This window comes from Poecilia formosa, unplaced genomic scaffold (genome assembly GCF_000485575.1).
Source record: "Poecilia formosa unplaced genomic scaffold, Poecilia_formosa-5.1.2 Scaffold12, whole genome shotgun sequence".
NCBI classification, from domain to species: Eukaryota; Metazoa; Chordata; class Actinopteri; order Cyprinodontiformes; family Poeciliidae; genus Poecilia; species Poecilia formosa.
The window spans coordinates 567,845-583,849 of record NW_006799951.1 but is presented as its reverse complement, the minus strand read 5'-3'; the positions used below and the strand labels follow the sequence as shown (position 1 = coordinate 583,849).

The following is a 16,005-nucleotide window of genomic DNA, read 5'->3' as shown; positions in this document are numbered from 1 at the left end:
TTTTTTTTTTTTTTTTTTTTGCTAATACTTGTACAAAGGAGAAAAGGGGATGACTAGGCCTATTTGTGAAATTTTGTATAAAACATTCTTTACTAAAAAAAAAACAACAAAAAAAAACATCTAAAGCAAAACAGTAGAAATCTGGACGATGCAGGGCAGTGGGTCTTGTGGAACGCTACTGAAAAAAACAGTTCTGGAGCCGCTTTACACCGAGCTTACAGAGGAAAGGTTTAGATCACACCACATAAATGCAAAGTGAGCAGTAAAAGCACAAGGAAAACGCCCTCATTTGGAGGAGACTTGTATGAACTCTGTCTTCATAACAAGGTTGGGCTTGTAACATGCCTTCCAAATTCATAAGCACATAGGAGAAGATGGATCGCAGCCAGAGACCGGGGTAAACTAGAGTGCTGGTGTATGGACGGAGATATGACCCAGAAGCTGGATGTTGAATAATACATTGCATAACATACATACTGCAGACTGAAGGGTGATCTGGCCTAAGGCAAAGATGCACACATGCATACAGCATTATTGAGACATGCACTGAGATCCAAGCGGGTCTTTGGACATGAACAGGGCAATGTGCAGGCACAAAAATAACACTGAACCTTTGAAGTTCACCAAGTGTAGCTAATCTGAGCTTGTGTGTTTTCCTAAGGCACAAATCATACTGCTGCATGCAAAGAAACAGAAATCTCCAAATTAAACCATTCTCCCAGGGGGGGTTGGCTGGGTGAAAAACATCACAAAACCTCTTTTTGCATTCCACAAAGTGCACGTAAACTGCAAAAGAGTGTTCTGCTCCTTCGGGATATTCACTTTCCATCCAGCATCTTATCTGCTCTAGAAACATGTGAAACACTGTAGAGACTTGCGGGGCAGGGAAGGGTAAGAGTGGTGGCATTCCTCTGCTTTGCAGCGTGGGTGATGGAGGACAAACCTGAGGCTCCTGAGAGAGGAGAACCTCGGCCTTGCAGCCAGAGGAATCCTTAGAAAAGAGCGATTACGATAAAGAGATCTGGAGGGAGAAGGTTGCAAAGATAAAGAGAACGGGGGAGAGACAGGTATCACAGAGAGACAGACACAGTGTCAACGCACAGACGTGCCGCAGCTCCTGTGAAGTTAGTCAACAACAGATCACATGGTGGGTTATGGTAGCACTGTAGCCAGGCAACGCTGTCATACTACACCCGAGAGCCGACGCATCACAGTTCAGATATTAGAACTAAAAACTTCAAATATTTACAGTTTGGATTTCAACTTTTTTTTTTCCTGCATCTTCTCCCTTTTTCCAAGAGGCGACTCGGATACGCTTGACAAACGCTTCCGACGTTTAAAGAACGTAATCATGAAGCGAGTAAACAACACAGACGCGTCGTCCACCTTAAAGCGAGCCGTGGAATCCACTAAAATAGATACCTGTCTTTTCGGCGCTCCCCTATTGGCACAGGGCTGACTGAGATACGCGGCAACGTGGAAATGGAGCCTTGTGATTGGCTGCTGGCAAACGAGGAAGTCTCCAGGTTGAGTGGCGACTGCGGAGGGGTGATGAGGCTGGGACTGCTGCACTCGGAGTGCGACAGAGAGCCTGGATTCACGAAAAGAGCAGCAGAAAGGGAGACAATGAACGTCTACAATTATAATTAATTTGGAGGCTTATAAAAAAAAAAAAATCAATGATTTAATTGCAAGATAAAAATGATTGCGCTTTATTCCACTCGAGCAACCTTTAATTTGTGGTGAGGATCTTCATTTTAATGCTTATTTATAGACATTGAAAGCACCAATTCCAGCTCATTGATCCTATAATAGTAATAACCTTATTTTCAGTTTAATCACAATCTGGAAAAAATGAAGTGAAGATTATGCTGTTTGCATCTGGAAGTAGCTCACCTCTGTCTGAGCCCAGCATGGAGCGGGGGTAACGGGGAGTCGAGGGGATTTTGATCCTTTCCGTGCGGTACTGGACGTTACTGGAAGAACCTGGAGACAATAACGCGGACAACTGAAAACCTCTGTCACAACATCCAGAAGGACAAAGGGAAAAGGAGGTAGAAACCCTTCGTATGCGTTTGTGTGCATGCGTGGGTGTCAGACTGACCGAGCCGTGCGCTGGAGGGCAGTGAGTTTGTACCGTGTGACGCTCTGCTGCTGCGCGACGAGGACGTTTCAGAGTAATCGCTTGTGCGCTTCTGCTGGCTCAGGTCCAGGCTCAGGCGACCCTGGTGCTGGGGGCTGCACGGACAAGCAAAGTTACAATTGGGCATGAAATATGCCTGCTAAAAAACAAGTGTGTGCTTTTTTGTTGTTGTTGTTGTTTTTAGATTAATTGGATCAATCGGCTGAGCTACACACACACACACACACACACACACACACACACACACACACACACACACAAAAAAAACAAACATTAAGACAGAAAGGAAATTTTAATTAGCCAGTTTAGCCATTGGGAACAGAATAATTGGGATCAGTAATTCTACTGGTGTAGAGTTACTGGTTGTAACCGGATGGTCAAACTAGCATTTGCTATGTGAATAATTAATAAATTACTCTGTATTAAACTGCCTTTAAAAAGCAGACGCATGGACAGTGAAAGAACGTCTGCAAAAGGCAAAACGTAAGATAAAAGGACGAAACAATTATTGAATAAACCGACATAAATGTTTTGATTTTTTCTGTCTGAATAGCTGAAGATTTCCAACAAAAACACAACGGTAATCACGGTTTTAGTCTTTGAATTAAAATTGCCCAGGTCACCTTTTCAGTGGCATCAGCAGTAGCATAAATAATATTCATAAAAATTAAGAGATATTGGTCACCACATGAAATGTAGGGGGCTTATCATAAAAATGTGAAAGAGCGGTGGGCCTCAAGTTTGAACCTTCTGGAGCACCAGTGCGGTTTTATTTCTGCCTACTGAAGTATAACGACGCTGAAAAGTCTAGATTTTGACTAAGAAATTAAAGATGATGGTGGTAAACTGAAGCTGACCTGGTGTGGGTGTGCTGGTGACATATCTGAGATGCTACAGATGGACAGTTGCTAGTATGAACGCGGTGACTGCGCACGGTATATACAGGATTCCTCATCACGGCCGTCACAGCAGGGCAAGGAGACAGTCCACGATGGGCTGAATCTGGTGAGACACACACACACACACACACACACACACACACAAGGCAGGATGTTAAAGAAAATGTCATCAAAACATTCTGGCAACAATAAAGCATGCAAGCAGCTCACTAGGAGGTAGGGAGCCGTTGTAGACTGCAGGTATCAAGCCGACACTGTGGCGATTGGAGGGGCCGGGGGAGTGCAGTACGTCCCTGGACTCTGGTGAATGCTCGTCGTTGGAGTAGCCCTGCGGAGAATCGGCGACAAATATGTCTAGGAAAAAATGACAGCAAGAGCATCCTACGAAATAAAATGAATGTGTTGTGTTCAGGGGGCCTGGAGACGCAACGGAGGAGGTTTGCTTAAAATCCAAGCTCTGACTCAGCTCCTCGGCTGCGACAGGTGATGTGACGCATTACGTCACAAAATTAAATTGAGCGATTCACTACAAATGTGTTTACATTACATTTAGGAATATTCAGATTTAAGGGAATCCGAACCAAGCACACAGGACAAAAGTTTCAGAGTAAAATTCAGCATTTATACAGAACCTTGCAGATGTATTAATACGCCTTGAGCTATTCTATGTGTCCGATTCTTTTGTGATTCTGCGCAAAAGATGATTGGTGCATCAATGTCAAGCTGAAAGTAAAAGTATTTAGCCGGCTTTTATCCTCTGTAGAACACAATTTGCATCAATTACCACTGAAAGTCTCTTGGAATATTTCCCACCACATTTAAACATACAGACTGAAATCTTGGCAAAAACTGGCCGACAATTACTTCCAAGCTTTGCCACAGATTATCAGTTAAATTCAAGCATCTACTTTGACTGGGCCGTTCTAAATCATCATTATGCTTCGATCTAAACCAATTCCCAGTAGTTTAGGTTGCATGTTGGGGTTTCTTGTCCTGCTAGAAGGTCAACCTCCATGACTAACTTAAGTGTTTTGAGCCTCTAACAGTTTTTAATTCCAGTATTTTTCCACATTGAGCTCCAGCCATCATCCAATCACCTATGACCAACTTCCCTGTTCCTTCTGAAAGCAAGCATCCCCACAGGATGATGCTGCCATCCCAAGTGTTTTCACAGAGACCAACACTACCCTGCTCTGTGTTGGTTTATCACAATAAATCCTAATAAAATGCACTGAAGTTTGTGGCTGAAATGTAAAAAAGCTTAAAAGGGTATTGACACTTTTATGGACTCCATACTCATGTGTAATCTACTTACCTGGAAGGGGGGATGACTGATCTTTGGGGTCCGACGTCGAAGTGCAGGGGCAGATTTAGGACGAGGCCTCTTTACCTCTGGCTCCTCGCCTCTGGTGCGGCCAATGTCCTCATCGCATGACTTTCTTGAAGTCAGGACCTTTCCTTCCAGGAAGTAGTGGTTCCCATTCCTGTCTCTTTCTCGCTCACTCCTTTCTCTGCTCTCTCCTGCTGCCATGGAGATGGAAGCCTCCCCTTTGCCGTCGGAGGTGATTGTACAGTCTGAGGCGGAGCTGCTTTGATGTTTGTGTTTGAATTTAAAAGAGTCGCTGCGGGTGGGAGGGGTAGGAGGAGTTGGAGTAGGGGTAGAAGAGGATGAGAGAGAATCCATCTTTGAAGACTGTGGGGAGTGTGAAGCTACGGCCGCAATCTGATTGGCTGCCAAGTACTCCAGCTTGGAGGAGGGAGTCTCGGGGCGCTTGAAAGTGTCTGGGTCAAAGATGGACTTCCTCTGCTTGGGTGATTTATAGATGGAGAGTTGGGTGGCTGCTGACATCGGACTGGCGCTGTCTGGAACGACCGACATACCGCCGACCATCATCTTGGGCCACGTGCCGCCGCTGTGCTTCTTCTCCATGGCAGTGTCCATGCTGATGCATTCGGAGTGGGAAATGGGCTCAAACGGCAAAGACGAAGGCGCCTTCGTATACGAGCAGCACTCTTGAAACGCGCTGGGACCGTAGCGACCGGTTCCCAGGTCGGCCAGGGGTCGCAGACTCGTGGCGTGGAGGGAAACGCTGGAGAACGGTTTGCTCACGTCGCCATAAATCTCATCAGACTCCCCTCTGACCTTCCTCCTCTCCCCAGAGATACTGCCAGAGCTGGCGCTTCCACCGTCAGGGCAGAAGATGTCGGTTTGCGTCGAGCTGTTGTGTTTCAGGTTGCGGCCGTTTCTGGAGTGGAGCTCGGACAGCAGAATGCGTCCGTTGGACTTCTCGGATGAATCGCGCAGGCTCTCGAAGATGTTCTGGCCTGACGTGCTGTGAGGGAAAAACTATGGGAAAACAAAGGAATGAAGCAAAAAACAGATTTAAAAATTTTTTTTTTAAAAATGCTAGATTTATAAAAACAACTAAAAGATATACCTTTTGTTACTAAAGTTTCTCAACTATTTAGGGCACACAGAGCTGGAAAGCTCAGGAAGAGATATTAGAACTAGCTCACCTTCATAAGGGAGAGGCTCAGCGAGTCCCTGCAGCTCCGCAACAGAGCCTCGCACTCCGTCACAGATTTGTTATCAAGAGCAATTCCATTAATCTGCACAGAGGAACAGTGAAAGTAAGGACGGGTCACATAGCACTAAAAAGCCATGAAAGTGACTCTTCTAAAATCCCACAGGTGTTTACGAGTGCGTCTTTGGCATCAATATTCTTAAAAGAGCTGCAAAACTACAACGCATTCAGGAGAGAGGATCGGCAGCTTGAAATTGCGTCTTGCACCGTTAAACTGGGAAAGCTACAAGGAATCTAGGTCAGCGCATTTTAGTTTGCAGTAAATTCAAACAGATTTCCACCATAAAAGATTCAACTTGAGTGCCATCTCATGAAACTGAGAAAGTCTGACATGTTAATGCACATAGTAATAGACCCTGCTGGTGAAAACGATTACATATTTTTTGTTTCACTTCATCATTCTTAAGTGTTTTGAACACAATTATCCAGACTAAAGCAGTCTGGAGCTAATGCAGCCAATAATATATTATTTAAAGCTCTAATGGGGAAAAAAAATGGACATGAATATGCTGTGCAGCATGTTTTGTCCTAACTTTATGCATGCCATTTACATTACTTTAAGGGTTTATGATGCCACCTGTATAACTGTGTTCAAAACACTAAAGAATGCTGAACTGAATATGTAATCATCTCCACTAGCAGGGTCTACTACGTGCGTATAAACTTGGGGTGCACCAATATATCAGCTAGCCAATAAATCAGCCCCTGATTTCCTTAGCTGGAAAAAAAAAAGTGAAGCGAGTCCAGCATGTTCTCTGGAATCTCATTAAAAATTACTTTAAATTGAAGGAGAGGTACAATCAATGGTACAATGGAACGTTGTGTATTTTTTGTAATCAGCTCCCTTAACAAAAGGTTGGTTAAGTATGGACAGTAAAGCTCAAATGTTTATGCTTAATGAACAGAGAAACTAAATCTTCTCTTTCTGACAGATTAACATTACAGATGCCCGTGCAACTCATTGCAAATCTGTTCAGTGGGAGTTTGCCGCTGTATCTGCAGAGAAAGCGAGTCTGTCAACTCTTTCAATCAATCCCTCCTTCCAAGGATTTAAAAGGAGGAAAGAAACTTCTGGATACAACTAAATCCCACCTAGCATGTCAATTCTGGATTGGATTGAGGTTTGGATTACCGAGTTAAAGGAATCTGCGCTTACTGCTGAGAAAAAAACGAAAAAAATTGGCTAAAATAATACAAACAAACAAAAATGAAGTGATTTCAAGGTGTCTAAAAATTACTCACAGCAATAAGTCTGTCTCCAACTGTGAGCGAGCCCTCTCTGGCTGCGGGACTTCCCTGGGCGATGGCGGTGACAAACACCCCGCTTTCCAGACTAATACCACTGTCTGAAACACAGAGGAGAAACTCAAACGGTTACAGGGGGGGGAATAAAATCCACGACGACACCTATTACAGACAAAATAGCCAATTTTAAATTTAAAAAAAAATTCTGAACTTTCACCAGGTCCTGTAGCAGAATAATAGCACATAAATAATTCGGACACAACATGAACCTGGAGAGATGAAAGAAAGGATCCCAGGACTAGATGAGCTAGATAGATTTTTACAGTGAAACATCCCTCTCACGCTGTCCGTTTCAGCCCTGTCAGAAGACAACCTCTCCTATCGTTTCTGTGTGCGTAATTAAAGTGTAATGTACCTTTATGTCCCATCAGGTTGATGTGAACAGGGGTGACCAGCCTTCCTCCCAGAGACTTCCGTCTTCGTACCACCATGTTGATCAATCCGCCTCCGTTGACCACAGCCTTCACCACCTGTTTTCTGTCCTTATTGGTCAAGTCGATGTCATTAATCTTCAACAACCAATCGTTCACTCTGGAGTCCAAAGAGGAGAAACGACGATGAATTTAACAGACGTCCATCAACAATAATGTTTACCAAGTAGGTTCATACCTCAGCCTTCCATCAGCAACACTTCCTTTATCCACCCTCGTAACAAATATCCCACAGTCTCCAGGTAGATAGGGATCGTTTACCCCCTCGGCAATGTCAAACCCGAGAGCCTTCAAGTCCATGTCCTCCTGTTAGGGCAATGATATGCAGCTCAGTCAACTCATTTCTCATTACATTCGATTTGCTGTTCCCGATTTCAACCCGAGGCTCGGTCTTACCCTGTCTTTCTCAAACTCCACCACCTCTGTCTCCCATTCCAGGGAGTCTGTGTCAATGGCAGAGTCGTGAGAGCTGTGTGCCATTAGCTGACAGAACCGGGCCTCCTTCTCCAGCTGGCTCTCCATCTTTTCCCTTAACACAGAGCAGCAGGGTCAAAAGGTCAGCCACCAACACATATTCAATCCGACCGAAGCACATTTTTAAATCTGTCCTTTTTTTTTTTCCTTTATCTGCCTTTGCAATTCTACACGTTCTGTGAAGGTCAAATCACAAATTTCAATGTAATGCTATTGGCACTTTATATGGTTTGCAGGTTTTTGGATTTGTTTGTTTTTAATCGGTCCATTCTACCCAGTGGATTGGTAGAATGTCCATTCGCCTTGGAATAGTTTATACCAAGGCAAATGACTTGGCATAAGTCAGCAAATTACTTTTACCAAGTCATATCTGCCTTGGTATAAACTATTCCACTGTAATTTTTGGCTTCATGATTAAGGTTGCTATATTTTGTCTCATGCATTTTATCAACATTGGCATCTTTATTGCCACTCTGCCACAAAAGCATTATTTGTAGAGCGGAGGAAATGTCTTTGCCCTGTGGACAGATTCTCCTCCCTGCTCCTCCAGAGTCTCAGCTGGTCCTCTGATTAATGCTCTCCTAGTCTAAGCAGTCAGTTTTGATGTATATTGAGCAGAAGCTTTGGATATTGTTTTATAACGCAACCTCGTTTCAAACATTTCCACAACATCCTCCCTGAACCGTCTGCTGTGTTCATTGTCTTTGTGATGCTGATTAGTCAATCAATCGATCACATTTATTTGCATTGCACATTTCAGCAACAAGGCAGTTCAAAATCCTTCACACAGAAATAAAAAGTCGATAAAATAACAGACAGTCAACAGCTGACAAACCAGTGACAAACATTACATTTTGACGAGTGCCATCATCAAAATCGTCAATACCAATTGAATATATTGGTCAATGTTCCATTTCTTATGGTTCAAAAGCAACTCTAAGCAGGCGGGGTTTTAGCCTTTATTTAGAGAAACTCAGCGTTTCAGCTGTTTTACAGATTTCTGGAAGTTTGTTCCAGATTTGTGGTGCATAGAAGCTGAATGCTGCTTCTCTGTGTTCCGTTCTGGGGGATTCATTTCTCACAAACTCTGAAGCCTTCGCAGAACAGCCACAGTGAGACGAAATAACAGACCTGAGCCCTGTTTACTAAAGAAGAAACGTCTTAGGGCAGCTGGATTTCATTTAGCACCTAATTTACATACTTTAGATCAACATTAGATTATTTTTTTCTTCCTTTGCCCTTTCCTTTTGTTTGTTATTTTGTTTGCATTTCCTTTTAATTCATGTAAAGAACTTTGTATTGCCTTGTTGCTGCAATGTGCTATATAAATTTAATTGAAAGATACAAATACTTGTGAGGTACCATAGTAAATATTACCACAAACAGAAAAAACACATTTCAAAGTTCTTAAAATAGAGCTCAGAGTTCATTTTAAGACATTGAATGTCTTTATAAAAACTTTACTGCTTTGTGGATTGGGGAATATAAACTACATTTAAAGCAGGAAAAAAAAAACTAAAAGCAGACTTGTCAGCAAGATGTATGAGGTCCTATTGAGGCCTGCCTACAAGGTAGCAATGACATTCAAAGCCCAGAGGTACACGTCCTTTAAGGAGGATAAAGAGGGAATGTTTTTACCAAGTTACTGCATGACCTGAAAAGACAGGAGAAACAAATGATGTCGAGGCTTAAAAGGGAAAACAGGGTACACAAGATCCTGATGAAACCCAAATTATAGTCAGGTAGCAGATTCAACTTTATGCGAAATTTAAATTCAAGCCTTAAAAGTCAACATCTCTTCATTCAAAGCTTTGACTTAGAAATGCCTGTCATGTCCACTTTCACCAGCAGATGGAGCCTTTGCATGCAGCATAGAATCACCCAAACAGAATTAGAGACCATGCGAGCTAAAATGTTTACATGTGCTTAAAACACTAATGCTTTCTGGGATAAAATTTTAATCTGTGTAAATGGAAATGAGGCCAAAAAAAAAAAAAATCACCACCAAGCTTCACATTGGTTCAGTATAAGAGGCATAGGAGAGAGGCAATACAATGTGCACCATTACTCTGATCAATAAAAAAGAATAAAAAAAAAAAATAAAAAAAAAAACTTGAGGGAACTCACTTTAATTCTTTGAGTTCTCGCAGCGCATCGTTTTTCTGTTTCCTCATATCGTCCAAATTACGCAAGGCGTCGGCCAGGTCGCTGACCGCCCGGTCCCTTTCTCGCCGCAAGTTATCACACAGAGTTCTGAGGAAAGAGAGAGAACAGATGGTGGCAGGATGTAAAGGAATATGTGCAAATAAGTATAATGTAGCGAGTATGAAAGCCCCACTGATAGTGTTTAAAATTAAATACATAAAAAAAGGTTTGAAAGTACACACACACACTGACCTTATGCTCTCCCTCTCTGCCACTATTTTGTCCCTCTCTTGGAAGGCCCAGTCCCTTCGACATTTGGCCACCTCTGCCTCCTGTGTGGCCTCCTTCAGTTCCTGGGACATGGCTTCATACTGCTTCCTCAGCATCTCTATCTCCTTATTGGCTCGTTCCATGTCCAGGGTAGCGGAGTCTTGTTTCTGAGAACATTGATTAAAACAAAAGTAATTTTTAAAACAATGATTTTGATAATGTCACAGTTTGTATGCATATCAAATACTTAATCTAAATGTGTAGTGAAAAATTATTAGCAAAAAACGAGAGGCAGAGTTTTAAGTCAAGAAGACACGCTGGCAAGACTTACTGAATATAAACCTTGAATTTTCTTCTTTTTTTTCATTATATAACAAATAACTAAATAAAAGTTGGCCAATGACCACGTTTATGAGTATGATGTTCTACTTAAATTATCCTGGGCTTCATGTTAATGATTTGAGGAATTGCTACTTAATTCCTAGAAATTGTCAAACATGTCAACATATGTGGACGCCACACACGGATCCTCATGAAGTTTTACAATCATTTCCAGGACTGACTGCAATTGTAAACTTTCCTAAATGAAAGTGGTTTAAGTCGTCAAACTCTTCCTATAAAAATTCCAGTTAAAGGCTTAGTTCGGGACTTTATAAGAGAGGCTCAGTTAAAAGGTTATAAGTAGTGTAAAGAGCAAATATATAAATACTCTGCTACGCTACAATGCTTTGGTGGTGCGTCGCCTCCTACGTGCAAAAAAAACAGAATCAAACAAACAGATAACTTCGAGAGACTTTAAGAGCAGCAGAATGAGTGACTACTTGTCTGGCCTGGTAGTATTCTCGCAGCAGCTGATCCCGTTGAATGATGGCCTCGGTCCTCTCCTTGCGAGCCACGTCCCTCTCCTCCCGGACCATCTCGATGTCCTTGCAGGCCTGGCTCAGCTCCTTCTGGGCTTCTGCTTTGTCCTTCACTTCGTCGCAGTACTTCTCCAGCAGCTCGTTCCGCTCGCAGATGGCCCTGTCCCGGTCCACCAGTGACGAGTTCAGCTCCTTTATCAAAAACAACGGCGGTCGAAATTACTCGCACTGAAACTGCAGTTTCCACAAACCAAATGCAGCTAGCAGAAGACACTTTACGCCATGCTGCCTTATTTTTATTTATTTATTTATTTTTTTTATGTTTTGTTAATGGTTACGTTAACTACCCCGGAACACGAGTAGAAAAAAAAAATTACACTGAAACTACGTTTACAATCCAATGTAGGTATTGAATGTTGTTGACTAATAAAATTCAATGTCAACACGTTTGACTGTTCTTCAATAAACCAACACCGATATATTGCATTTGGATTATAATCTTAAACAAATATTGGTTTAGGTTCAGAATGAACCAAATTGATCTTTTCTACCTGCAGGATTCTCTGCACAAAGAATGTGACAAACAATGGTTAGAAACTTGACCCGTCGTCAAGCTCCTCAATAAAAATATTACACACTGTGCACCATCTAAATGATGAACTCAGTCCAAGAGTGCCATCATTTTGTCAGGGTGAAAATTGTAGATTTCATAAGGATTAAAATATTGTGGCAGCAGAAGTGACGACGCAGCAAACAGCCCTTTATATGTTCACGTCCACGCAGCCGGAAGCAGAGGGAATCACAACCGCTGTGAGAATACGCAGTCGTTTCGAGCCGGATTAACGTCCAGGTTTGCTCATCTTGCTTCATAGTGCAACTCATCCATTGGTTTTTATGTATGGGTTCCATCCCATTGTGTCTCCGGCAACATCATCAGAATTGTACAGATCAGCATCTCATTTTCTGTGGCTTTCCTGCAAAGCCAGCAGTGTAAGTAATTCACAGTATGTGGTAACCTAAATTTAGCACACTGTTTTCCTTGTAGATTTTTTATTTTGCTTTGATGACAATTAAGCCCCACCACAGCTAAAATGTCTCATAATCAGAGCCCTGTTTAATTTTAATTGGAGATGCAGCAATCAGGCTTTTACTGGTCAACACATATGTAGTGCTCTCAAGCATCTGATTGTCAGATTGAGATTTTGATTACTATCAGAGTTATAACACCGTTTCTTTTTTTGTATTTATTTCAGTCTAACAATTAGATGCTGTTGACCATAACAAAAGATGCAGCAGGTTTTTAATGAGTTTGAATCCAACAGCAAATGAGGGGATTGCAAGATTATCCCCATGCATGCGCCTAACCTTTATCCGATTTCTACTCTGCTCAAAAGAGTCGCATCATAGTACATAATACTGGTGATGCATTTATAGACCAAAAAACGTGGAAGCTTCAATCCTAATAACGTGATGCTAATCTGCGTCTCATCAGACATGCAGACTAAAAACGGTGCTCAGTCAGCCGGTGAGAGGGTAGAAAGCAGCGAGGGCTGTGTTTACGTAACAGCGTTTTACCACTACAGTGAAACTTGTAAAAGGGACAAAAATAAAGTGTAGACTGGATCTGGGTGATAAATGTCTGTCAGAGGCACAAAAACACAGCACTTCATGTCTGACGTAGCATCTGCACTCCAGATACAACCCCACCAAACATGGAGATATTTAACGCTCCTTTTCAATCAGTTTCAATCTGGCTCACAATCCCTTTTTGCCAAGTAATACACATCTACTTAAAGATACAGTAGTTGAACTTTATATGCAAAATTTTTATGTGGCAAATAAGTAGTTTTTATGTATAGAGTGCTGCAACTATTGTTGTACATTTTGAACTTTTTCATGATTTTCTTTCATGTTACAGTGCGCAATATTTAATGCATTTTAACTGGATACACCAAGACAAAGTGGCACAAGACTATAATAAGGAAGGAAAAGAGTACATGATGTTTTTTTGTTTTGTTTTTTTTAACAAATAATCTGAAAAACGTGCTCTGCGCGTGTGTTCAGCACCCTTTCCCCTTAGACTCAATAAACAAATCTATTACAGCTGGAAACTACAGCTGGAAGTCACTTGCTGTTTGTCTCAAACAGCTTTGCACATCTAGAGGTTAAATCATCGGCCCGTCCTTCTTTGCGAAATAGCTTAAGTTTTTAAATTGGATTTGGGTCTAGACTTTGGCTAGGTCCTTCTAGGAGAAGGATTACGCTTTGAACTAAAATATTTGTTTGTTTTGTGGTGATTGTTCTGCAGATGTTTATCGTTGGTATCCCTTCACAGTGTGGATTAAAAAGTTCAGTCTGACCACTTTCACATATTTCCTGTGTTCCCTGCGTGGCTTTCTGCTGGCAGCTTCTCAATAAAATAAATGTCAGATTTGTGCAGTGCAACACCGACGCATGTCCTGTCCATAGGTTTTTGTCACCTGAACTTTGGATTTCTTGAGTTGGATCTCGTCCAAACTACTCAATCCGTACTTTAATCTACAGCATCTTTCATGGAAAATGACTCCTCTTTATGAAAAACTATTTATTATTAGGCAAAACTGCTCATGCAAAATAAATTAAACTCCCACCTGTCTGAGTGCTTCCAACTCCTCACTAGCCACTACTCGCTCTGAAGACGTGTTCTTCAGTCGCGCTTCAGCCGCCTCCAGTTCGGTCTGCAGCTTATCCAGCTCTTTGATCACCTGGTCCCTCTCGCTCATGATGAGGCGGTACTCATTGAAGACGGAATCCCTCTCCTCCTTGTACTTCTCGCAGTCCTTGGACGCCTTCAGCTGCAGGTTTTTGTAGCGCGTCACCTCCGACTGCAGCCGCTCCATCTCCCTCTGCAGCTCCTTGTTCTGAGCCGACGACTTGTTCAGCTCCTGCTGCACCGAATCAAACCTGCGGACCAAAGGATCGCGGCAAGAATCAGCTCAGAGTTTCACCGCCACCTGCTGAGACTTTTTGATCAAATGGTGGCTTGGATTTAAACTTTCGCCCTCGGCTTGTGCTTTCACCTCCTCATCGACGTGGAGAACTGATGCTGGTAGTGCATGGCCGAGTCTTGCTGTTTTAGCAAAGCGTTCATCTGCTTCTGCAGCCGGCGGTTCTCCTCCTCCGCCTGCTCCAGACGACTCAGGTCAGTGTTGTGGTTGGCCACCTTCTCGCCGTAGCGCTTGCTGAGGGCATCGTAGTCCTTCTTCACGCCCTCCAGTTTGTCCATCGCAGTGTCGTACAACTGATTCAACACCTCCGACGAGCCCTTCTCCCTCATCACCTGGACAGGGCAGCGCACGTAAAACGGTGAACTATTGTCTTGCTACTGCTGTGCACCATGTCAGCAGCAGATGGCATCGGTGTGCAGAGAGGTTTCTATTTACAATCAAATAAAAATACGATTGATAAAAAAAAATAGGCAGACTCATTGACCTGAACTTGTGTTCTTGAATAAAACTTAACGACTTAAACTGATTACGTACAGCGTCTGTCCTTCAGACTCGAGTCATTCTCAGTAAGTCTCTCTCTCCCTCTCACTTTCTCCCGACAGTCTTGCTGATCCAGTCTTCCCGATTCCTGAGAGATCTGCCATCACCCTAGGGCTGGATTGACCTCGGCTAGCTGGATTGACCTCGGCTATGCAACATACACTGGCTATACTGTGAAGTTGTAGCAACACGGTTTAGATCAGAATGCCCTTCGCCGAGGCCAAGCCCTTTTCTTCTGCGTTTGCCCTTTTCAGAAATGCTCTGCATGCATCTCCCTCCTCTTTCCTGCCCTGTTTAGAACTACAGCAGCATACCCATGGGTGCTGTGTAAGAGAAATTTACAGTAATACAATAAGGGTCGCAATTCCCTTGGAACAAATTGTTCACTGCGTAGAACATAAAAGGTTAGATTTCTATCATTTTATTTTAGGTAAAAAAAAAACAACAACAAAAAAAAAAACAGAACACACTGAAAAATCTTAAATCGTTTCTTTCAGCACAGAAACAAATGTTAATTGAATTGACCGTCATATTCACAAAACGGCATCCGAGCGGCTTCATCATCCACTCGGTGATGAGTTTGTGTCACAGCTGGGTACCTGCTGTTGCTGCAGCCGAAGGTCTGCCAACTCCTTCTGGTCTTGACTGTGAAGTCGTTTGAGCTCCTCGCAGTTCTGCTTCAGGTGGTTGTGTTCTCGGACAAGCTGGGCGTTCTCCCTCCTGGCCGTTTCCATCTCCTCCTTAAGCAGAGCCTGGTCGCCCAGGACGCGGCTGTGCAGCATACTGGGGGAGGGGGGAAAGATGAGCAGGAATATACCTGGACAATACTAAAGTAGCTACAGGGACAGAATGGGATTTTCTGAATATGGCGACACATTAAAGACCCAAATACTTTCTCGTGCTTTTCCAAAAGGTTACAAGTTCCTGATTCAGCATTTTTTCCATATTTCTCAAAATACTCCAACTCTCAAGCAGCTATAACAAGCGATCAGAAACGTGCCCTCGGCTCCCGAGCCGTCACGCTGAACGACTCAATCTCATAAATGCCTTCGTTTTCGAGCTTTTAAAAAGCGAGCAGGATTTCTGTACAGCCAGAGGTGTGTTAGTGTGAAAGCTGGCTGTAGCTACAAGGGGAGCGCTTTCAATTAGGCTAATGGAAGCACCATGCCAGCATTTGGTACGAATGTTGTAAAACAATGCAGTAAAATTTTATTATTCCTAGCAGGTGGCTCGTGACAGAATGTTCAACCTACATTTTTCGGAAACGAGCAGAGTGGCACAGACGCCACCGCTGGCTAATCGACGCATATTGCCGTATGCTGCCTTCACTGCTAATGTGGAGATGAAAACTGGCGTTACTGGAGGG

The 16,005-nt window shown here is 42.9% G+C and overlaps 1 protein-coding gene across 6 annotated transcripts in view; it reads right to left on the bottom strand.

Annotated features, from left to right (window-relative positions):
• dlg5a (discs, large homolog 5a (Drosophila)) overlaps nucleotides 1-16,005 on the bottom strand; it is a 42,772-nt gene that overhangs the window by 9,780 nt on the left and 16,987 nt on the right. For 2 of the 6 annotated variants that reach the window (XM_016667787.1, XM_016667791.1), the window contains 18 exons: nucleotides 15,239-15,422; nucleotides 14,172-14,431; nucleotides 13,743-14,055; nucleotides 11,074-11,304; nucleotides 10,235-10,419; nucleotides 9,965-10,090; nucleotides 7,760-7,892; nucleotides 7,542-7,669; nucleotides 7,288-7,463; nucleotides 6,870-6,973; nucleotides 5,560-5,652; nucleotides 4,358-5,389; nucleotides 3,253-3,370; nucleotides 3,001-3,145; nucleotides 2,105-2,238; nucleotides 1,897-1,986; nucleotides 1,423-1,591; nucleotides 944-1,021 (listed from right to left, as the gene is read on the bottom strand). In XM_016667787.1, the coding sequence (XP_016523273.1) occupies nucleotides 944-1,021; nucleotides 1,423-1,591; nucleotides 1,897-1,986; nucleotides 2,105-2,238; nucleotides 3,001-3,145; nucleotides 3,253-3,370; nucleotides 4,358-5,389; nucleotides 5,560-5,652; nucleotides 6,870-6,973; nucleotides 7,288-7,463; nucleotides 7,542-7,669; nucleotides 7,760-7,892; nucleotides 9,965-10,090; nucleotides 10,235-10,419; nucleotides 11,074-11,304; nucleotides 13,743-14,055; nucleotides 14,172-14,431; nucleotides 15,239-15,422 (3,699 nt within the window). The remainder of the gene's footprint in view (nucleotides 1-943; nucleotides 1,022-1,422; nucleotides 1,592-1,896; nucleotides 1,987-2,104; nucleotides 2,239-3,000; nucleotides 3,146-3,252; nucleotides 3,371-4,357; nucleotides 5,390-5,559; nucleotides 5,653-6,869; nucleotides 6,974-7,287; nucleotides 7,464-7,541; nucleotides 7,670-7,759; nucleotides 7,893-9,964; nucleotides 10,091-10,234; nucleotides 10,420-11,073; nucleotides 11,305-13,742; nucleotides 14,056-14,171; nucleotides 14,432-15,238; nucleotides 15,423-16,005) is intronic. The other 4 variants (XM_007545258.2, XM_007545260.2, XM_016667789.1 and 1 more) reach the window with 3 other exon arrangements.